Source organism: Taeniopygia guttata, chromosome 20, assembly GCF_048771995.1.
Source record: "Taeniopygia guttata chromosome 20, bTaeGut7.mat, whole genome shotgun sequence".
NCBI lineage: Eukaryota > Metazoa > Chordata > Aves > Passeriformes > Estrildidae > Taeniopygia > Taeniopygia guttata.
This window is the reverse complement of record NC_133045.1, coordinates 391720-414293: the sequence shown is the minus strand read 5'-3', so window position 1 is coordinate 414293 and position 22574 is coordinate 391720. Positions and strand designations below refer to the sequence as shown.

The 22574-nt window shown below is 46.5% G+C and overlaps 1 protein-coding gene across 1 annotated transcript in view; it reads left to right on the top strand.

The window, feature by feature from the left end:
• LOC140680395 (fer-1-like protein 4) overlaps positions 1-15653 on the top strand; it is a 37302-nt gene extending 21649 nt beyond the window's left edge. The window contains exons 26-40 of the mRNA XM_072917188.1: positions 3298-3346; positions 4922-5082; positions 5786-5896; positions 6336-6463; positions 6934-7104; positions 7871-8025; positions 10230-10408; positions 10815-10821; positions 11362-11446; positions 12383-12481; positions 12877-12992; positions 13829-13943; positions 13979-14108; positions 14840-14940; positions 15473-15653. Of these exons, the coding sequence (XP_072773289.1) occupies positions 3298-3346; positions 4922-5082; positions 5786-5896; positions 6336-6463; positions 6934-7104; positions 7871-8025; positions 10230-10408; positions 10815-10821; positions 11362-11446; positions 12383-12481; positions 12877-12992; positions 13829-13943; positions 13979-14108; positions 14840-14940; positions 15473-15653 (1788 nt within the window). The remainder of the gene's footprint in view (positions 1-3297; positions 3347-4921; positions 5083-5785; positions 5897-6335; positions 6464-6933; positions 7105-7870; positions 8026-10229; positions 10409-10814; positions 10822-11361; positions 11447-12382; positions 12482-12876; positions 12993-13828; positions 13944-13978; positions 14109-14839; positions 14941-15472) is intronic.
• The last annotated feature ends 6921 nt before the right edge of the window (positions 15654-22574 follow it).

Below are 22574 nucleotides of genomic sequence, written 5' to 3'. Positions count from 1 at the left end.
GTCCCCACCCCGGGTAGTCGCAGTACCTTTTCCCTGGGTTGGATGCTGGGCACCAGTAGGATATGTACATGAGTACGATGTGTGGGTTTGCGGGCCGTAGTTTTGGTTGTCCTGGAAACAGGTCGGCTATGTGGAACACGAAGGATGGGGTGTTCGCTGTGGTGACCCCTTTGAACACCTTGTCACTTGAAAGATGTTGCATGACCCACCTAAATGGCTGATGAGGGTAGTGGCCTGGGTCGGCTTGCCCCCCGGCCACAAGCCCCAACAGCAAAATTGCACAAAGACATTGTGCATGTCTGGGTCTCACCGGTGTGGGACTCTCAGGTTTTGTCTGGCGGCTTGGTGGTCCGTCATCTCCCTCTGAAGCAGTGGTGTACGCGTTATGGGGACGGTCTACGAGCATGTCCTGCAAACTGAAACTCAAGGCTTTTCATTAGTTTCGTTCTGAAGGTCAGTTTGATTGGCAGCAGTGGGTGTACAGCAGTGGCCCTCGTTATAAATTTGTAATCCTGACTCCTAACATAGCAAGGATGTCCCTTCTTATTAGGGGGTGGAGAGTTTTGCAAAATATAGGGGTGGATTGCTACTGTTCGTTCTGGTCCTTTTTTTGTATGAAGCGTTATAGCTACCAATTGGGTGCTTTTCTAAGTTTGGGACGGCCCTCCCACTCCGTTCACTGGGGGGACCTCTTTGCATTGCCAGTGTCGGGGCCACAGGGCTTGGGACAAGATCGAGCAGTCTGCTCCTGTGTCTGCCCAAAACTGAAGCCCTATTACGTGGGGGTCTTGACTGCCATAGAGGCGGCATGTTCCCCACACCCTCGGGGGCTCCTTCCCTATTTTCATGGCCAGGGCCACCCAGGGGTCCCGTTCTGGGGTGCTCCCTGCTGACCCTGCGGCACAGGTGCTGTTTGCGGTGGTAGTGGGTATGAAGGTACCGCGGGCTGTGTTGCGGGACTCTGCAATTGTGTCGCTGGCGGGGGTATGAAGCTGGCTGCTTCCTGTGGGGGTATGGGGTCTAAGGGCTCCCCGCCCCACTGGGGGTTGGCATAGGTGGGCCGCTTTGTATTCGCAGCGGGAGGAGGCTGAGTGCGGCCCGCACGACCCCTCCCTGTCCCGTTTCCCTGGGGCTGGGACCTGCATTCCTTAATGAGATGCCCTTTTCTCCCACAGCCCCAACAGGATATTTCTCCCCAGCTGGTAAACTGGGCTGTTTCGTATTATGACCGCTTTTCGGTGCGGCTTAGAGCTTTACTCGGTTTTGTCTTAAATCGCGTTGGCTCTGTTTCCTCCGTCTCAGAGTTCCAGCCGGCTCCCATCAGCTCTTCCGAGCTGGCGGAGCTGCTGCCGGACTCCGAGTCGGAAGTTGAATGCCGGTGCATTTCTGGGGCTCGGTGCCTTTTTGTCCGGCTCTGAGCTCGCTCCTCCCCGCGGGGGTGGCACCGCTCCTGCCCCCCAGGCTTGCCCTTCCTCCTGCAGGGGGAGGTCTCTCCCTTAGATGGTAGCAGCATCAGGCATGGCTGCCGATTGGCTCCGTGCCCTCTGCCGCTCTCCTCCTCTTTCTCCCATGCACGCGCGTCTCCGAAATCGCGCGCCTCCTGGCTTTTCATGCAGAGACCGCCCGCGCCCCGCCCCTCTCCTTGGCTGCCAGCACCATTTTCAAAGGGGTAAGGTGGCGGCGTGGTTAGCGTCTCTTTCCGAGCCGCGGTTTCTGCATCTCTGGCTTCCCCTGCCAGCCCCTGCCAAAAGCATTCTGCGCACTGCTGCACCTCCGGCAACAGGTCGCTGACCGGCGGCGGCGGGACGGACGGGGAAGCCGCGGTTCTCCGGAGGGTTTCCGTGGCAGGGATTGGGCTCTGGCCTGGGGAGGGGGGTGACGCTCCGGGCCCCCCCGGATCCCTGTTCCCGGGTGGATCGTCCTCAGGGGCGGTCTGCATTCCCGCTCCCACCCCGAGCCCGGGTCTAACTAATAAACACGTACGCGCCGCGCTCCATGTCTCCTGCTCTTCTATTGCTCTGCGCGGGGCTTTCTCTACTTTGCCCCACGCCTTAAGGCTCTTGCCACTGCCTGAGGTTTTCGTGTCCTCGGCCAGCGTGGCTGTGCATTTTTCCCATATTCCCAGATGCAAAACATCCACTGGGCGTTCAGTCGCCCCAAGCTCAAGCAGCCTTGCTATAGTAAGATAAAAGTCTTTGAGCTTACACTCGATACCCCATTGCTTATAAATCACACTTACGACCCTGGCGATGCTGTCCATGACTCTCGTGGGTCCTGGGACGTCTCCCTGCGCCAAGATACGGTCGGACCGCTCCGGCCGCTGCCCTTGTCCAGGTGAACTCCTGCTACCCGAGCGAATTTCTCTTCTTCCCGGGTTTCGGCACCAGATATGTTGCCTTCATAGGAGGCGTTATGCGACCTGGTTGCAAGGCAACATCACGGCAGTCTGGCCTGTCCGGGCTACTCAGACTAACGACACACGCTGACACCAATGTGGTGGACGGTCGAAAGCGTTTATTATCTTATCTCATGGGTTTAAATAGTCTTGGGGGACATTGCTACGTCAGAGGGGGGTTGTAGGGTCCCTAGGGTTAGTCGGGAGTGGAAAACTACTGGGTTAGGTGTGGTTACATGTTCTGGGGTTAATAGATAACATGAAGCAGGGAGAAGGGGGGAAGGGTCTTTCTTTCCGTCACATCCCGAGATCTTCTGTTCACCTGTCCCTATCTACCACAGCTGCACTGGTCTGAGGAAGATGTTTTCAACTATACTGAGTGTCACAGGAGCTCTCCTGGCATAGATCTGCAGGAATACGTGAACTTTAGTGTAGCAAGCATACTTAAGGTAGCTAGGTATCAAGCATCTACCAGGTGGGCTGATTTCAGCAGGACGTGGGTATTGAAACATCTCTGAGGCTCGGTGCTCAAGTGGTGTGAGAATGAGGCAGCTCCTCTTGAGGGTCTCCTGAAAATGTGACGTTGCTGACTTTAACAGGGACTTTCACGCTTCTTACTCTGTCCTGGTTATGTCCTAGTATGTGTTATGGGAGGAGGTCTGCTCCAAATTTCCTTCCTTGCACTGTCAACTTAATTTCCAATCAAAAGAAGCTAACAGGAGGGTCTGGAGAGAAGAAAAAGTTATTAAGACACTCATTGGATACCATCTTGCTATGATATTATTGCTGAATGATTTCATGTTATGTATTACTTACTCTGCTGGCAGGAAAATGTCGGTGTTCTGTGCTTAGAAGGGGAAGTTTTTTCTGTCAAGGATCTGAGGTGACTGTGTGTGTTTCAGGCATGCAGTGATGAGGAAGATGCTGGGAATGATGACTTGAATGATGCAGGTGAGTTCTCTAGCAATACCCCACTCTTTAGTGGGAAGAACCAAGATTTTATACCATCCCAGAGGGTACCAGGCTTGTGAGAATGGCGTCTGTGCAGACAACACCCTTGCAACATTCAGCTACAACAACATAAAAGTGAGCAGAGAGGCTGAAGACATTGACGTGGGCTAATTTCAAGTTGAAAACACCAAACTTTCCTGAAAAACATTTGGAAAATAGAAAATTCCTGGAAAATAATGGAGTTCTGTAAAATGGTGTTAACGCAAGTGCTTTCCTGTGTGGGCAAAATGCAGAAAAATTGTCTGCAGGGATCACGGGATTGTCTAGGTGAGACCAGGAAGCAGTGGTAGGATGGAGAGAGGATGACGGACAAGAAAAACTGTCCAGGATCTGGGCATCACTCTGTGCTTATGGGGTACTCACCTGGGGTGCAGGTGAATCAGGTAACAGGAGGTACCAGAGGTAATGGACAGTAATACCAATCTTTTTATGATCTGAGAACAGTGTTACAACTGTAGCTTCAGGTATGCAAAGGTGTAAGCAGTGACTCATATCGCTCTGACCTGGGAAAGTGCGAAGTATAAAAATGATGTAAATACAATTTAAGGAGACTTTGAGGGTACCTGCATGCCATTAGTACTCTAGGGATCTGGAGCCTTGGGAAATGGGACAAGGACACACCCACTCTGTCCTTGGTTTGGTGGTGCTCCTGAGAAAGGTCTAGACACAGTCTCTTTCAGCTGGCTGTGCTGAAAGTGGCAGTGATGCTTTAGTTAGACACCCAAACCAACAGGCCAGCAAATAACCACTCATACAAAGATGAGGGTGGGCTCTCCTCTGTGCTTTCCCTGACAGTACCTGTGAACTGGCCCAACCACCTTCCTTCATTTGGTTTCTGCCCAACGCCTGTCTGAACAGCAGCCATGCAGGCAAACAGGTAGGTAGGTCTATACCAGTTTTTGTCCCTCACCCATCCAGCCTTGCCGTAGTGGGAAACAGGAAATGCCAGAAGGACACCTGCTACAAACAGCAATAACTCCAGTTGCGTGACAGGTCAAAGCCCTGGGTGAAAGCAGAAACTGTGGCTGGGATGACTTCATGTAGAGACCCTTGGTATGACCGGCGAAATCAGAGTGTTTCCTAATCTCTTACCATCATTTCTAGATGGAGGGGAATATCTTCCACTGACATTGAAGCAGAGGATGAGGCAGTGATTGAAGCTGAACATGCTCAACCCAAGAGGAAGCTCATTGCTACCCTTCAGGTGATAATTGGGATGACCTAGTCATGTTCAGCCCTGGCCCTTTGTCCATGTCTTCCTCACCTTCTGCAATGGAAGCTATGCTGGGAGGAGAACCTGCAGTGTGTGCTGAGGCCCCACCATTGCTGGACTTTGATACAGCTAGTAAGACCTTGAAGCCAGGCTGAGATGTGCATCCACATCCAAGGCAGGCCCTAGGGACATGCAGGAAAACCATTAACACCCTGCACTGAGTAATACAGAAGTAAGGTAGGACTAGGTGGAATGATTGAAACAGAGCAAGAATGGTCTTTCTGACTCTCCTTCCCTTTGAGATGGCAAGAAAAGGCCCAAAATTACTATCTACCTATTTCAGATCTACAACTCTGAGCTGGAACATGAGTTTGGTAATTTTGAAGACAGGTTGTGTATTTTCCCCCTTCATCGTGGCAAAGCAAATGAGGATGAAGATGGAAATGAGAATGAACATTACGTGGTACAAGGTACTGTTTCATTTGGATGACATTTGTGCTGCTTGTGGAAGAAGATCCTTATGACCTGTATTTCAGAGCAAGCCAACACCAGCAAAACCTTTCAGAGTGCATGGGTGTGCAGTTTGGGCTGCAACATGGCTAGGGTACTGTTAGTGCCTGTTGAAGCAATTTTACTGTGGTCCTACTGTTGTTGTCTTATAAATCCATCCAATTTAGATTTTTTTAGCTGCTACAAAGAGAAAGCATGAAGCATAAAGGACTCATTCTGGTTGCAGCCTCTGGATGTATTCAGTATGCATATAAGTATTATATAAGTAAGCTTCACTGGTCTTAAGTTAGGAAACTTATTTAAAAGAGGTATCATCCTCCAATCCAGGAGCTCTTGAAGACTCTGAGATATCAACTACAGAAGCTGTAGCTGTCCCTAGAAAATGTTACATTGGCAACCCAAAGTGCCTAGAGGTGCTCAGATCTGACATTGGCAGTGGTACAACAGCCTGCAGCCTAAATTGTGAGCAGGGATTGCCTGGGACATGTGGACATGATTTGACCTTTGGAAAGGACTGTCCCTATGGCACAGGGTGTCTGTAGAGAAATGGGGAAATAGCTCTGATTTTCTAGTTGGCAGGTGAAGCTGGTGGCTCCAGTCCTTTCTGAGATATTTCCATGTATATCCAGCTGTTCCTTGAAAACTATTTTCTGCAGGGCTCCTTCTATGTCTACCCCACTGAGGAAGCTGCTACAGAGCCCAAGGTCTCCCAGGGCATTCCAAGGAACAGACCCATCAAGGTTCTTGTAAGAGTTTATATTGTTAAGGTAAGTCTCTGGTTGAGGTGACAGTAATGCTTGGCAGTCTCTACCCTCCCTGTGGTCCTTCTGCTATTCTCTGCTCAGTAAATGCAAGCAGTGACACTTGTGAAAAATGTGATGCTAGCTTGAAGCCTCTGCCAGTGGAAGGCACTTACATCCTGTCCGTGAAGAATCTTCCATGCTTTATAGCTTGAGGATGGGCAGATGGGCATTTCTTGGCTCCTCACATCTGCCCTGAGATCATGAACAGGTACGTGGGTCCACAGCTGAAGACATCAATGGCTTATAGAGTGAGGATTTGTGTGGGAACAAGTGGCTGTTTCACTGCTGGGGTAGTTGCTGGAGGGACCTGACCAAGCAGGCTGGGGTGGTGTCAGGCCTGTGCAGTGTTCCTTGTGCAGGTTGCCCCCCACAGCCGTGTTCAGCAGTATCTCATATGTTCCAGGCTACAAATCTGTCTCCAGCAGACCCCAATGGCAAAGCAGACTCCTATGTGGTGGTGACTGTGGGGAAGCAGCAGAAGGACACAAAGGAGCAATACATCCCAAAGCAGCTCAATCCTGTGTTTGGAGAGTATGCAGGAAGGTTTCATCTAGCAGGTTTAATAAGAACAGTGCAAATCTAGGGCTTGAAATGTGGCTCAGCATGTAAGGTCCTCTGTTCCTTTCTGATGGAGAATTTTGTTTTTACACAAAGCCCTTGGGCATGTTCCTCGCCTCCAGCTAACTCAGGAGCCATCATACTTTGGGTTAGGAGGCAAGCACACCCAAGGACTTGATTTAAAATTGGAAACCAAGCATTGGAGAGCTTTTTCCCTAACTCCAGGCCCTTTATCCAAGCCATACATTCCTGGAAAAGTAATTTCTTTGTTGGAACATACACACTGAAAATGTCACATACTTAATTTAGAGAGAACCAAAGTTTATCAGAGGCCTTTAAGTTGCCAAATACAGTTCTTAAATGTGTAAGATTATCGAAGCAGAGCCTGTGTTTCATTTCTATCCTCTTTGCTAACTGCACTTTCCCTATTTGATTCTGTCTAGAGTTGTGGAGCTGGCAGTCTCCTTTCCCATGGAATCAGAACTCACTGTGGCAATATTAGATCATGATTTGGTTGGATCTGATGATCTGATTGGGGAGACCAAGACTGATTTGGAGAATCGATTCTACAGCAAGCACAGGGCCAACTGTGGAGTGGCTGCGCAGTATGACTTGTAGGTACCAACGAGGGCCATAGACGTTCTTACCTGACACATGTGGGTAGCAGAGGTCCTCCTGTTCTGCAAGACAGAATATGCGTTTGCAGGTGCTCCACAGATCTGCTACAAGTTACATGGGTAACTCTATCTCTTTAGACACCTACCAGTTTCCTGTGATAGCTCTAATTCCTATGGCAATCTAATATACCTTGCATAATATAGCAAAAAAGCTTCTTTATTCCTTACACATTGGTGTTATGTGAGAAAAGTGCTTGCTTGACTCTGACCTTTTTCAGAAAGTACAGCAGTTTCTCTGGCAATATTTTGTAAGCAGCAACACTCAGGACATTTGATTTCCTTTGGCCTCCTTCTATGTGGATTCTCCAGTATCTTTGGCCAGATTTCTGCAAACTTCTTTTCTCCTACCCTGCTATTGGAAAATTGGGTGTGGGAATGGAGTTGAGTACCCAGCGCAGCTGAAAATTCTTTCTCACTTAGTAACTGTATCTAGAATTGCTCCTGCTCCTAGCATTGCTTCTGCTGCTCAGAAGCTAATAGCTCTGTGGGGTGCAAGTCCAGCTTGTTCTCTGTCAGAACAGAGTTTGTTGTGCTTTTCATTCATTAAGATTTTTTGTAACCTCTTTAAGCCCAGGGTTTTCCCAGTGAAAATCTGGGCAGGGTTCTAGTGACATAGCCTGTGCTTTGGGAAGGAAGGCTGTTTCACAGCCTAGAAAAGAAAATTAAGCTGAAGAAGTTCCTGATGTTTTCTTTTTCCATGCAGAAATGGCTACAACATGTGGCGAGATGCTTTTAAACCCACACAGATCTTGGATTGTCTGTGCAAGAAAAACTCAATCCCTGCTGCTGAGTACAGATGGGAGGAGATCAAAGTGGACAATAAAATATTCAAGATCCCTCCAGAGGCTTTTCCTGAAGGTAGAGGGCGTGTTGAACTGGTCCCTTAAACATCTGCCTGTGCTCAGCAATGCACGTGTTGGTGGGTGGTCTGGGAGACCACAACCTTCCCTGAGGTGTCCAGGCTGGCTTCCTGACTATGTGCCCTGCATGGCCCAGTTTTTTTGGTCACTGTGAAGTGCATCCTTGATTCAGTGCCGTCGTTTCAGTGGACATTGTTGCACCAGGAGAAGATGTGATCCAGGCCATTAGGTACCAAAGTGGCTTCCCAGGCAGTGGGTGGAACAGAGTAAACCTACCTTCAGACCACTGCTGGTCATGGAGGTTGTTGTATGCCAGCTTATTCTGGTGGCTGGCACTATCACAAAGCTGTGCCTTCATCTGCTTGTGGTCACTATCAGCAAGATAATGAAATTCTGTTTGGGGTTATGGGTGTTTTGGAGTTTATTGGAGTTTTTTTTTTGGTTGGTTGGTTTGTGGATTTTGTGGTGATGGTTTGTTTGAATTTCTTTAGTTCTTTTGTTGTTCTTTTTCTTTTTTTTTTTTTTTTTGGGGGGGGGGGTGTTGTTTTGTTTTGGATGTATTTTAAGGGGCGCAGGGGAGGAGGAAGGGAGTGTTTTTTCAGTCTTCTTTCCTGTTTCTAGCTGGCTTTGTCCAGGAATGCTCTGTGCTTCCAGTGGCTTCAGGTGCCTTGAGTGATTCCACACTGCCCCTCTCTACTGTTGATCTTCACCTTGTGGGCAGCTTCTGCTTCTCATTTGCTGTTTTCTTTGTTTCTAACTGGCATTACAAACCCTGAGCCAGGGCCACAGATGTCCAAGTGTGGTAGATAGGGACAGGCAAACGGAAGATCACGGGATGTGACGGAAAGAAAGACCCTTCCCCCTTCTCCCTGCTTCACGTTATCTATTAACCCCAGAGCATGTAACCACACCTAACCCAGTAGTTTTCCACTCCCGACTAACCCAGAAACCCCACCAAACCCCCCTCTGACATAGCAAAGACCCCCAAGACTATTTAAACCCATGAGATAAGATAATAAAGGCTTTCGACCGTCCACCAAATTGGTGTCAGCGTCTTTGTCGTTAGCCCGAGTGGCCCGGACAGGCCGGGCCGCCGTGCTGCTTCTTGGAACCAGGTCGTTGTTGTCTTTTATAAAGGCAACACCAAGAACACACCAACCTTTCAGCTGGTAGAAACTGTCCAAGAACAGCCTCTACCAGCAGTGATGGAGATCTTCCCTCATCAAAGGCTAGGCCCTGCTGCTGCCAACACCCGTGCAATTGAATCCAACCTTGAGGAAAGACTAGAGCAGATGTGGCTCACATGTGGATGGCTGAGTACTGCAAGGCAATGCTATGTAGCGTGTAGGAAGGATGATTCCTGGCCTTACCTGCTCAGAGTGAGGACACCTACATGTATGGCAAACTTTACTTTCTCCTTGTTTCAGTGCAACTGGTCCTCAGTTTTCTGGTAGTTTCTATGACTTATGCAAAGAAGGGAAAAGAAATCCTACTCAGGAGAGAGCAAGGAGCTTCCAGAAGCTATTCCTCCTTTTTTTCAGGTCACTGGATAGCTGGAGAGGGAGAAACAAAGTTCTCTCCTGGTGTTCTCTGACAGCTGGCTCTGGTTCCAACACAGCTGCAGCTGGTGCCCTGTGAACCTCTGCTGTGCTTGAGCACTGCTTGAAATGGTTTAGGTCTCTGACTGATATCCAAGGGGCAGTTGCGCTCCATAAACCCAGGAGTGAGTGGGTCATTATGCCCTCACCTGTTAGCTCTGGCTTATCTCCCACAGCAAGATTTGGTCTTGAAGTGCCATTTGGCTTCACTGTGCTTTCCCGTAGTGTTTCTCTGGCAAAAATTCATCCATAGATCTGTTGACACTACCACAGAGATATGGGGACTTAACCTGCCCCAGAGGGTCACATCCTCCTCAATGTCCCTTGGATCTTTTTCCCAGGACCAGAGTAAATTAGTTTTTGCCCTTTACATTGCATTTCTCTTGGCTTGTTTTCTTCCCGCCTGCCATTTCTGTCATCACTGCAACATATTGAACTCACTCCCTTCATCTTTGCCCTCCTGCTTCTCCCCATTTGTTTTTCTGGAGAGGTGCTTGTTTGCCCAGTCCATCATCTCCTGTTGCTTGTGCTAATGACTGATGCCTTGATATGAGTCTTGCTGGCCAGAAGTCTTCATCTTCTCCCTGGCTGCATCCTGCTGCAGAGGCTTCTGTGAGGAACAAGAGAGGAGTGGCAGATGAGAACTTGTTGGTGGATGTTGAACATAAGGCTTTGTACGTCCTGCAGCACTGGGAAGAGATGCCAGGATATGGGTATAAGCTAGTACCAGAGCATGTGGAAATCCAGTCTTTGTACAACCCGGAGAACCCTGGGCTTGTGCAGGTGAGATATGTTTCCATGCCAAACCTCAACATCATTTCAGGGAAGGACCTTCTGGACAGCTGGTTTCTAGCCAACTGTCTAGTCTCCTGTGAATCTTACACACTGGCCCCTTCCTGGGGTGACTGGAGCTGTGTCTGTGGATGGCTGGCCCAGCTATGACGTGAGAACATTGGCTGTAGTTGTACTTTGCTCACATCTACTCTTTGCCCTCTCATGATGCTTCTGAACACCCTTTCCTCAAGGAACTTCTGTCCACTGATGCTGTGTTCACTGTGCTGGTGACTCAGAGTCCTTCCTGTCTCTGCAGGCCGTTTAGCACTGGCTCTGATGAGGATGCTGTGTGGGTATCAGTAGACCTGCTCTGCTTTTGAGCCTTGCCACCATGCACTGTGGTGTTACATTTCAGTTAAATGGTATGCCCTGTCTCACCCCTCAAAACTGTATGGTTTATTCCAAGCCTGTAATCCTCCCCTGAAGTATCATGTGTCTGTAATACCATTGGCCCAAATCTTATTCTGCGCCCACTTGGAATCTCCCTGTTAAGTGTGCTGGTGGGATGAGGCTCTCTCTCTGAGCGGTGCTCTCTTGGCCAGTGCTCTCCTGGCCCCTCTCTCCCCCTCCCCTTTCCCCCTCCTCCCCCTTCCGTCCCTCAGAAACCATGCTGCTTCCCGGGGGTAGGACCCCCAATAAACCCTCATCTAATTAGCACCCTCAGAAGCTGTGTGGAGTCTCCTTGCCTGCTCGCTGCTACCAGTGAACTCACAGCTTGGGGGACCCCAATTTTTTTCCCTGTGTAAAATTGAATCTCATGTCACTCTCAAGTGTTGGGTATGGAGAGACCCAAGCAGGAGCTTTCTGATGAGAACTTTCCTTGCAGGATCAAGCCCTTGCTCCTTGAAGAGCTGGAGAGTGGTCTGTCTCTTGAAGTGTCTTTGCTGTCTTCTCTCATCAAGGCTCCTTGCACATGTGGATTGACATGTTTCCAAACAATGTCCCTGCACCACCACCCGTCAACATCAAGCCACGACTGCCTGTCAGGTAGCACCTGTGAGGGTAGGCCTGGGGCTGGTGGGCTGCAGGAAGAGTCAATGTCCCTTGCCATGGCTGGCAGGATGTGCCACAGGACACAGGCTGAGAGTCAGTGCTAGTGTGGCATGTAGCCCTCTTTGCTCCATCTCTGACCACAGGATGTTCTCTTGACTGTATCATGTTGGGCCATAAGAGCTTCAGCTGCACAAAGGTTTGGGAAAGGGCAGGTTAATGTGGCTGGACATAAAGGTAATGGTGACTCAGGCCAGAGCTACTCATCAAACTCTATTCTGTCTAGTGGACAGATGTCCTTAGGATCCTGGAGAAATGTAGTTGAAGGAGGAAATCTGCTGTTTTCAAGGATCTAATGGTACTTTTGAGATAGAGGGTCCATATTATTCTCAAACTTGCACCTGAAAGGACAAGAGATACTGAACATGAATTGCAGCAAGGGAAACTCCAACTGACTATAGCGAAAACATTTTCCCAGTGAGAGTGAAGCTACCCTGGAATAGGGACAGATTGACTCAGATGTGCTGGGATGTCCATCCTTGGTGATATTAAAAACTGGTGCAGACAAGGCCCTGCACAATCGACCTGCTATGAAGCTAGAGCAAGAGCTTGGAGCAGAGACTGCAGAGATCCCTTCCTGCCTAAGCTTTTCTGTGCTCCTTTGGCTTAGTAGAGCAGGGTGGATTTCCCATGCAACAGGGGTTTGGCTTGCAAAAGCTACTGTGGGTGTTTGTCTTGTAGGGTTGTAGTGTTCACGAAGGGTTTTATGCCTGCCAGTGGGACTTCTGGGCTGTCCTTGGTGGGAGGAGCAGGGGGAGCCACACTGCTGGGAAGTTTCAAGTCCTGCTGCTCTGGCATTGTGCTCAGGTTTGATCTGCCCTCCCATGCACCAGGGTCAAGGGCATGTGTTTCACCTCTGTGTCCTTCCCACAGCTATGAGCTCCGTGTGATTATCTGGAACACAGACAATGTGATCCTTGATGATGTCAACCCAGTAACAGGAGAGCCTTCCAGCAACATCTACGTGAAAAGGTCTGGTGGGAATGAGTGGGAGGTCAGAGCCTGGCTGCCCTGCTCCCTGCCCTGGCCCACACACTCACTTTCCTCCTCTGAAAGTGGAGGAGTGGAGTCTGCTCCTCCTTGCCTTGGTGTGAGGTGCCTACTCCAGTCCTCTGCATGGGCTGCTCTGTAACCCCAGAGATATTTCCAGGTATTGCTCTGGTTTGACCCTTTCCTGCTATCCCATAGGGTTCAGTGCTTCCATCCTTCTGCTCTGCCTCTGAGGCTGGCTGCAAGGGTAGAGGGTAACTGAGTTTCTCCTGCAGCTGGATAAAACGTCTTGACCATGACAAGCAGGAGATGGATGTTCACTTTAACTCCTTGACTGGGTAAGGCAGTTTCAACTGGAGGTTCATCTTCCGCTTCAGTTATCTCCCAGCTGAGAAGATCACCTACAAGAAAAAGGACTCTATCTTCTCCATGGAGGAATCAGAGTTTCAGGAGCCGGCTGTTCTGGTCCTCCAGGTCTGCGATTATGAATGCAGTAAGATCTTGCTCTTGACCTCTTCTCTGGGCTGAACATATATGTGTCTCTCACCTCTCTTGCTGTGGCACCTACTACAGACTTGACTATCTCAGCAAATAAAAACTATTTAGTTGACACCTTTCTTGTATTGGGGGTCCAAAACTGGGCACAGTATCCAGATGCAGTCTTACTTGGAAATGTGTAGGGAATGCTGGGCTCCAGGATGGCTTTGATGAATGGAGACGAGAGATCTCTGAAGTCATCCTTCCCAACAGAAATGAGCAGAGAATACTCACATCCCTTGTCTGCTTTTACCAGTACAGACCAAGATGTGGTAAGATTGTTTTGTTGCAAGGGCTCAGTGACAAAGTGGGACAGCTCATTCTGAGCAGAACAGAGGCACAAGGCCAAACAGCAAGATGAACTGAGGCTGTTGCAAAACTGTGATAAACTTGAAACCTTTAAAGCATTTATAATTTTAAATCATTAAAATTTTATAAGTTTAATTGACATTTCCAGGAATTAGAGAGAAAGATCAGCTTGGACATGTGAGGAGAGCAGGGTGGGACATGATAAAGGGGTGAAAATAACTCACCATATGAACTCTCCAAACAGCCCTTATAAAAAATGAGATAAGACCTGGGGCTTCTGCCTCTTAGTCTCTAACTCCTGAGCTAGTAATTTCTTATGCAGAATTTCAGGTTCTCCATCTGTAAATGTGCAGGGTGCTGCTAGATCATTGCAGCAGCTGGGACCTACTAGTTGCAGGTGGGAGTGTGGCAGAGACAGCCAAATGTCATGTGGAGCTGACCTCAAGGTTTTACCATATGATCTCCTCTTCCATGTGCCTGCAGGCTCCATCAAGCTGAAGATGCATGACATGGTGTGGGCAGCGAAGAGCTCTGAGCATTGCACCCTCAAAATGGCCAAGGAGAACGCAACACCTCGATTCTCCATCTTCCGAAATAAGCGCATGAGGGGCTGGTGGCCCTTCATCAAATCAGAGATCAAGAAGATGACAAGAGAGAGGAAAGGGAGTACAAGAAGAAGAAGAAGAAAACAAAGTGGAGCAGCTCAGTCAAACCAGAGGACATGGAATTCATAGACTCCAGTGGGAACAAGTACTTCCTGATGGTAAGGTGGGGAGCTGGCACTAGAGCACAGCCAGTTTTGCCTCTGCCTTGATACGGCAGCCTATACTACATGCACACAACCTACAAGGGCAGTAGTGACCCAGCTTCTGCAGGATCCTGAAGACTTCTTCCATCTACTGCTGGTCCAGCACTTTGTCTACCCTAAAGAACCAGGTGCTGTGGCATGCAGGAGTGTCTGACGTCATGTATTCCTCTGAGCTTTCTATAGAGCTCAGCTCCATGAGGGGATCTGAATTTGTTTAGGAATTTTGCGTTCCCACTGAAACGCCTTAGACCATGTTCTCCTTGCTCACTCCTACGCCAAAGCAAGGGGCATATGACTCCCCATCAGCCAGTCAGGACAGCTGCAGAAGCTTGTCCTGGGGGTCTCTGCCTGCCCAAGACAGGTAGGTGCCAACTGACCAGGGACAAACTTGCTCCTGATACCCCTGCTACTGGACCACTGTGTGTCCCCAAGGGTGAATTTTGCTCAGTGCCACTGTGGGAGGGTGCAGACAAATCAGGTAGTTGGGAAGTTCATTAAAATACAGTTCCTTGTCTGCAAAACAGTTTCTTACCGGGCCACAGTTTCCACTGGCTGTGAAATAAGCTCTAGTCAATGGAGAAAAAAACTCTGAGCTATCTGGAATGGGAACTGGGAGAACAATACCCATCTGTGGCAGGATGCGTTGCAACACATTCAGCTGGGGCTCAGACATATTGTCTCTCCAGGGTAAGGTGGAAGCAGAGTTCCAACTGCTGACTGTGGAGGAGGCTGACAAAAGTCCTGTTGGATTGGGCCGAAAAGGGCCTGAACCCCTGGAAAAGCCCAAGTGAGTATATGTATTATCACCTTTAGGTTGAACAGAGAGTGCCATGTTCTCAGCAGCTGTTTGTATGGAAACCAGGAGTATTGGCTTGTCTGGAAGCCAAGAGCAATCACTGAGGCCGTGAGCAGTGGGGTCTGCAGGATCAGGACTGCCAGGGTTTCCCAGAGCTCAAGTGAGTCCACAGGACTTAAGGCTGCAGCACCTGACCCAAGATTGGTCTAAGGAAGATACTCAAGGCAGCTGTGCCATAACATTGCTTGTACAATGGTCAGGTCTGTCTGTGTGAAGGGATCCCTTGTGTACAAGGGTGAAGGACAGCTCTGGAGACACTGAGGCACTGTCCCACAGAGTCCCATCCTGTTGTCTCTAGTGTTTCCACAGGCAGTGTGTTTACCATAGCCCCTGGGCTGATCCTGCCTGGAAGCAGCAGGAAGAACTGGTGATTCATGAGGGTAGCAGGACACCAAAGCAGAAGGGCCAATGTGATGCTCTTGGATTGAGCCTGTGCTTATATAGTCTTCTCTTCCTGTTCTAGTTGGCCCAAAACAACTTTCAGCTGGTTTGTGAATCCCATGAAGACCTTTGTGTTTTTTATCTGGAAGCGATACAAGAGATACATAATTGTGCTGTTTGTTGTCAGTGTTCTGACAATCTTCCTGGTTCTTTTGGTCTACACCATGCCTGGATACATCAGTGAGAAGATCATTAATGGATAAATGTTCTTCAGCAGAGGACTATTCAAAGACCAGGGTGACTGTGGCAAGAATCAAGGTAAGATCAGAAAGTTTAATGAAAACCTGTGGGTGCAGAGACAGCCTAGAGGACAGAGACCTGGAGAAGTGAGCTTTGTTTTCCTCGTGAATAAAAAGTCGTTGCTACTGTGAAAAACACCAATCACTTATTTTTTAAAATTTTTAAAGTTTAATAATAAAAAAATTGTTATAAAAATAGTAATACAATTAGAGTAATAAAGTTTAGAGTTAGGACAATTACAAGACAATAAAAAGCAAAGAATTACGGATGTCCGCATGCTCTCAGACACTAAGTCACAAAAAGCATGACTTGTGAACAAAGGAATCACCCTTAAACCAATACACTTGTTGCATATTCATACATCCTTTATGGTTATGCATACATTCTATTCTAAACAAGAAACTCTGTCTGTTGTATGTTAACTGTTTCCTTTAATCCCCTGGTGTGTTCGAGTCTGAGCAAGGCCTGAAGAAATTAGCTTCTTCTGATAAGAAGCCATAAATTCCTCTCCTTTGGAAGATTTAGGTCTTCCTCAAAGCGAGTATCTCATTCCTAAAAAAAAAACTTCCCCACATACACAGTCTCTATTTTAACATTATGTTGTAACCTAAAACTATATTTAACACACTACTTAAGAGAATTAATACAGCATAACTTTCTAACATTACACATATAATATTCATTGTAACATTTGCAAAAAGCCAATCATAAAACATGCATTTTTCACAATCCCTCCTCTTATTCTTTATAAATCATTTGGTTGAACAATATTTCTTATCCTCTTGCATTCTTTGGATTCTGCTGTTAATCAAATCAAACGTGGGATTAAACAAAGAAGAAATATCGAAACACTTGTAACACATAAAAGGAAGAATCCTAATTTCTTCCACCATCCCATTCTCAAAACATTACCTCACCTGTTGGTTTTTAACATTATTTTCCCATTTTTGGACTGATACTTGGGTCATAATTTTTTTCTGATATCCTTTGTTTTTCCAGGATGACGTCCTCATTGCCATCTATTTTCAACAATCTGTACACCCCCTTCTTTAGCCAATAAATAGTGTAAAGCCAACCTATTTTAATATACTACAGTTATTGTTTGGCTTTGCTGACTCAATATTAATTCCAATGCCTGAGCAGCTTTGTTTGTTATCTTCTCTGTAACTGCCTGGAGTCCTTTAATATGATTCAGTATATAATTTGGGGTCAATACAGAGCTAGACTGCTGTGCTGGTTTTACCTTTTTTTTTGTTTTTACTAATTGTCTCTTTACCGAATCTTGGACTATATTTCTAAGATCAAATGTAAAACAAATCCATCTCTCTCCTTTTGGACATTCCATGCCCCATGTATTACTACTTTTTCCCAAGTTCTTTGTAATGTAATAATTTTCCCCCTTTTTCCTGCAGATACTTAATTTGGATGGGTTATAACAGTGGCTGTTGACATGGGTGTGTGTAACAAAAAAGGAACTTTGGTTTCTTTCCATGTAACACTTTCCTGTAGCATTTGTGACACGATCTTGCTGGTATCTTGAAAGGTAAATGTTGTGGTTTGACATGGAAAAAGAATTTTTCTCGGAAGGAAGAGGTCAATTTGGATATTGACCAATTGAAGGTGGACATGCCTCTGAGTACACTGAGGGGTTAAAAGCAGAATTCCCAGGAGAACTCGCTCTCTTTGGTTCTGGTCAGCGTGCAGTGCAGGACTCTCTCCTGCCCGGCTGGTGGCTAGGTGGGGGAGGGGAAAAGCCATGTGGCCTTTGGAGGTAGGCCAAAGGGTGGAGGGACTGGAACCGGGCCTGGCCCCCTGCAGATGGAAGGGTGGAGAAATTTGGGATGTCTCCATTCCCCCCCAGAGTCTCTCTCTCTCTCTCGAGAAAGAGACAGCGGCGGTTTGTCATCAGTTCACTGCGGGGAAGGAGAAGAGCGGGGGGGGGGCGCAAGGTGCCTGGGCAGTGAGACATTCTTGGGAGTCGGGACTTTTAACCCTTCCTGAGAAATGAAAGCTTTGTGAAATTTTTCTCCTCCTCGGTTTGAAAGAGAGGAAGAGAGATAGCTTGGACCCTGGGATGCTGGAAGGAGAAATTCTAGGTGGGAGGAGATAATGGAGTAGCTTTTGGCTGGACTTTTTCTTGATAGCCACAGACTGAACTGATCTCCTCCAAGAGAGAATGTATTTTAGGAGGATGCTGGTAAGCCAAAGAGACCATGCTTCAGCTGGGAAAGGACAGAAGTGGAGCGAACAGAGAAAAGTCAGGGAGGTTTGTGGTGGTGCCCCCTGTCTTCAGAGAAGAAGAGAAGAAGATCTCTGTTCTTGGACCCTCGGCCCCAGGGGAAAATGGGGGGGGGACTGTGGTCCCAAAAATAAAAAACTGAACTGTTGTTTTTTTCCCCTCTTGGCAGGGCATCCTTGAAAGGAAAAATCCTAAAAGCAGTCTGTCCATCCATGCATTGGTGGTGAGAGCACTGTGCATGGAAAAGAGAGGGTCACCATTGGCAAACTTTTTTCTCCGGGCAGTGCCATGTGACGTGGAAGCACAGGGTGTGGCAGCTGTGTTTCTTGGGGGGTCTGTGGCACAGGAGGGGCTCCTCTCTCCCTCGATGGACTGGGTGTTGATTATCTGGAGGGTGGAAACCTGATTGGGGTCCAGATTGTGTCTCACTGTGGTTTGTTGGAGTTGGGTGGTGGGAGGAGGAATGCTTTGGAAGGTTTTAATTTTGAATTTTGTGTGTGTTTCTTTCTTTTTTTTTTTTTTTTTTTTCTTTTATAGTAGCATAGTATCAGTAGCTTAATAAAGTTTTTTTCCTTGTTATTAGGCTTGGGCCTGCTTTGCTCTGTTCTCAATCGCATTTGGTTAGGAGATTGCATTTTCATGGGGGCACTGGCATTGTGCCAGTGTCAAACCATGGCAACAAATGAGAGACAGAAACAGGAATAACAGAGGTCTGGTATGGCTTATATCCCCACCTCCCCTGCCTATAGATTTGCTTCCCACAGCACATACGTGTGATCTTCTTGGTGGCGAGTACAGTGGTCAATCCAGGCTTGCCCTCTGTTTCCCTTGTCACTCCTTTTTTACTAATTTCCAGGCAAATTGTTTTTGCCACCATTCCTCAGGTATCTCTCAGTCCACAGGAACTGATGATTCCCATCCACAAAACCATTTTATTACTTCAGTTTTTGAGTTCTTTCTGTATAGGGAATTGATTCAGTACTCAATACTTCTTGCAACGAAAACATAGATTTTTGTGAACTACAATGCCAATTATTCTCATAATTTAAACATTCACTTATAACCCAGCTGCCATGTCCAATATGGGGATGAATCAAATAAAGTATACAGCATAGTATTAATGGTAATTTCCCTTCTTCCCTGTACAAGTCACAGGCTAAGGCCAGAATAAGAACTCTTTGACTAAAACAGTCCTGATTCTCCTGTTTGAAGTGGCAGTATTCCTCTCCCAAGGAGGTGTCGGAGGCCTCTCAGGGTTTATTCAGGCAGGGCTTAGAACCAGTGATGCAAGCTTTGCCTTATTTCTCAGTTAGGTGTTATTCTTTGTACTTTCTTTGGATCATTTGGGTTTTCCCAAACTGTTACCACCCAGTCCCAGTTGAAAGTCAATTTAGTATCACCCGGTTTGGATGTGATAGTCCATTCTTCATGTTTCTTCACAAATTCTTTATTTTGCTGCCATGAATTCACCCTCTTTTCCATGTTTTGGATTGCTGGAAAGTACCTGGAAAGGACTTCTTAATGACACAGTGTTAAAAGAAAAACAATACTGCATTAACTTTTACCATTAGTTTTCTTCAAAACTGTCTGGGTTTAACTAAAAACTTTTTCTACAGCCACTTCTTCTTCTTGTAACCAGATGTGTTAATAGCTGCAGAGGCCAATTCTTTTTCTTGTGAGCTATAATTAGTTAAATAAAAAAAGACTAGGCCAAATTTAACACGAGATGTATCACATCTCTTGCTTTTTGCTTTTTAGGCAACATCTAACTGTTTTAGTCGTACAGACCCACTCTTCTGAACAAAAGCCTCCTCTTCTTAACAACAAAAATCAGAAGGAAAAAGTCTTGTTTAAAAAAAAAAAACACTTTGTGATAGTCAGCTATCTCTGCTTTGATCTTATCTCTATTGGTGGTTCCCACTCTCCGTCTTTTTCACAGCCTTGTTTAACTCTGTCCTTCACCACTTCCCCCCCTCCTTTTTTGTCACTCTATCTAGCAGGAATGGGGGAGAACTTACAAATAGCTATGGTATGGGGACTTTGGGGGTGTATTTCACTTTCCCTTTCTCTCTCTCTCTCTCTCTCTCCTTTTCTCTCTCTTTCTCTCTCTTCACGTTTCAACATCCACATTCCAATATCAGTCCACTTTCTAACATTAGTCCTACATCCTGGAGAGGTGAGTCTGCCAATCACCTCTCCTCCCCCCCTCCCCCCCCCTCCTTTTTCAACTTGCTTACAAATTAAATTACTTTTGTTATGTGTGTTCTGCAGGCGTATAATTCACGGCACCCTCCACCAAAGCTACCAGCCACTCACAGCTGACAGTGCCAAAACTAAAGACTTGTTTTGCTATCACAATTTTCCATTCACAAGCTTGAAAGGGTTGCAGGAACAAGGTAAACAACAACTTACTTCCAAAGTGATCCTGCCTGCACCAGAAAATTTAAGGCAATGCTACTTAGTGCAATACAATCTGCAAAGAAGCCAAGGTTTGATTTGGGAAGGGCATCTGAGGACACAGAGCATGAGTTTTACAAATCTATAATTTGAAGAGGGAATAGACAAAATGTGGATACAGTGGGGGAGACAGCAAGTGAGGAATTTGTCTCTGCAATACTCTCTCTTTGCCTGCCAGGAAACACTGTCTAAAGAGGTTCCTACGGTACAAACAATAACTGGATGGGAAGAGGCACTCTTGAATTCAAGCTTTAATACCAAACTAGGAAACTGCACCTGAGCACTGCAGTGGTGAAGCACCCTGCCTGCAAACTCACCAGAGGCAAGCCACTGCTGCCACGCTGCAGGGCTGCCTGCAGCACAGAGGGAATCATGGCCAAGCCCTCCCTGCAGGCCTGGACAATCCACCCAAGGAACTCACAACTGCTTCATAGCTCTCCAACTCATTCAAGAAATAGGAAACTATAGCAAGCAGAGCTCTCCCTCACCATCTTTTTCATATGAATGTATCACACACCCACTGTGACGCTGAAAGCAACAAATGAACAGCTTACATTAGAAGATACTGAAACTTTTTCTTCATCTAGCTTTGTAGGTTCCCTTTTCTATACGTAGCCACCTCCCAATCTGGGAGAAAAATGAGCCCTATTTTTCACAAGTGTTTTGTATGCACAGCTTTAGTTGCTGTTCCAGATATACTGCAAGTAGTTAGCACTTCCAAAAAAACTAATAAACAAACAAAACAAAAAAATAAGAAACATTTGGGTACATGAAAAAGGGCTGGTTGGAAGGAAAAATGTTTCTCATTGACCTACTAAGCAGCTGGTGCTACCTTTAGTTTAACTTTACACACTGAGAATACTTGATTGAACAGCCTGCGTAGATTCAAATTAATAGCAGGTTTTGCTATGTCACAGCTGTAAACTAGTTTTTCAGTATGTATTTCAAGATAAAAATCACAATGCAAATTGGAAGAAATTTAGTACTGCATGAGGTGTGCACACAATTAATTTTCCTCCAAAAGTCAGTTTACGACTTTCCTCTACCAGGATTGCAGTAGCTGCTATAGCTTGAATACACACTGCCCAGCCTTGATTTACTGGATCCAACATCTTTTATAAATAAGCCATGGGTCTCTTTACTCTTCCCCACTCATGAAACAAAACCCTATGAGCTACCCCCTTTTCTTTATTTATGTACAGATGAAAGGGTTTTGCTAGTGAAGGTAAGCTTAAAGCTGGTATTGAGGCCAGTTTTAACTTCAGTTTTCTTAGTTTTTCATCCTCTTCTTTGGTCTATTTTATATCATCTCCATCTGTCAATTTTTTATACAAAATCTTACTGCCTGTGTATATCCTTTAATCCACAATCTATAATATTGCAATAATCTGAGTAGCTTTCTGATTTCCCCCTTTGAAGCGGGAGGGGGAAGGGATAGAATCCCTGTGATTCTGTCTGGGTTGAGCTTCTGACTACCCTTACTAATCAAGTGTCCAATATATTTTACCTCTGATTCTACAAATTGCAGCTTCCCTTTTGATACCCTTAATCCTTTTCCCCCAAGAAAATTCAAAAGCTTTATAGTAGCCTCTCTAACTTCAGCCTCAGCTTCCCCAGAAAGTAAAAGATCATCTGTATATTGGATAATTAGTATTCTAGGAGGAGTGGAGAAAATTTCTAGTATTGTTTCTAAAGCTTGTCCAAATAAGTTTGGCGATTCTGTAAACCCCTATGGTAGTTTTGTCCATATTAATTGCTGTTTTCTCCCAGTTTGTGGGTCCTCCCATTCAAAGGCAAAGATATCTTGTCTCTCCTGAGCTAATGGGCAAGCCCAAAAGGCATCTTTAAGGTCCACTACACTAAACCACTGATGCTGGGGAAGAACTTTACTTAAAAGAGTATAAGGATTTGGTACCACCGGATAGCGGGTCTGAGTTCTTTTGTTAACCTCCCTTAAGTCTTGTACCAGTCTATAGCTCCCATCAGGCTTCTTTACTAGGAGTATAGGGGTATTATGGAGAGACATACAAGGTTCTAATGTCCCATCCTTTATTAGTCCTTCTATTACTGGCTTTAAACATTCCCATCCTTCTAAAGATACAGGATACTGCTGTACACGTATGGGACAATTTTTTTTTCTCAATTGTAATCCTTATGGGGTCAATATTTAATCCTCCCCTATTTCCCT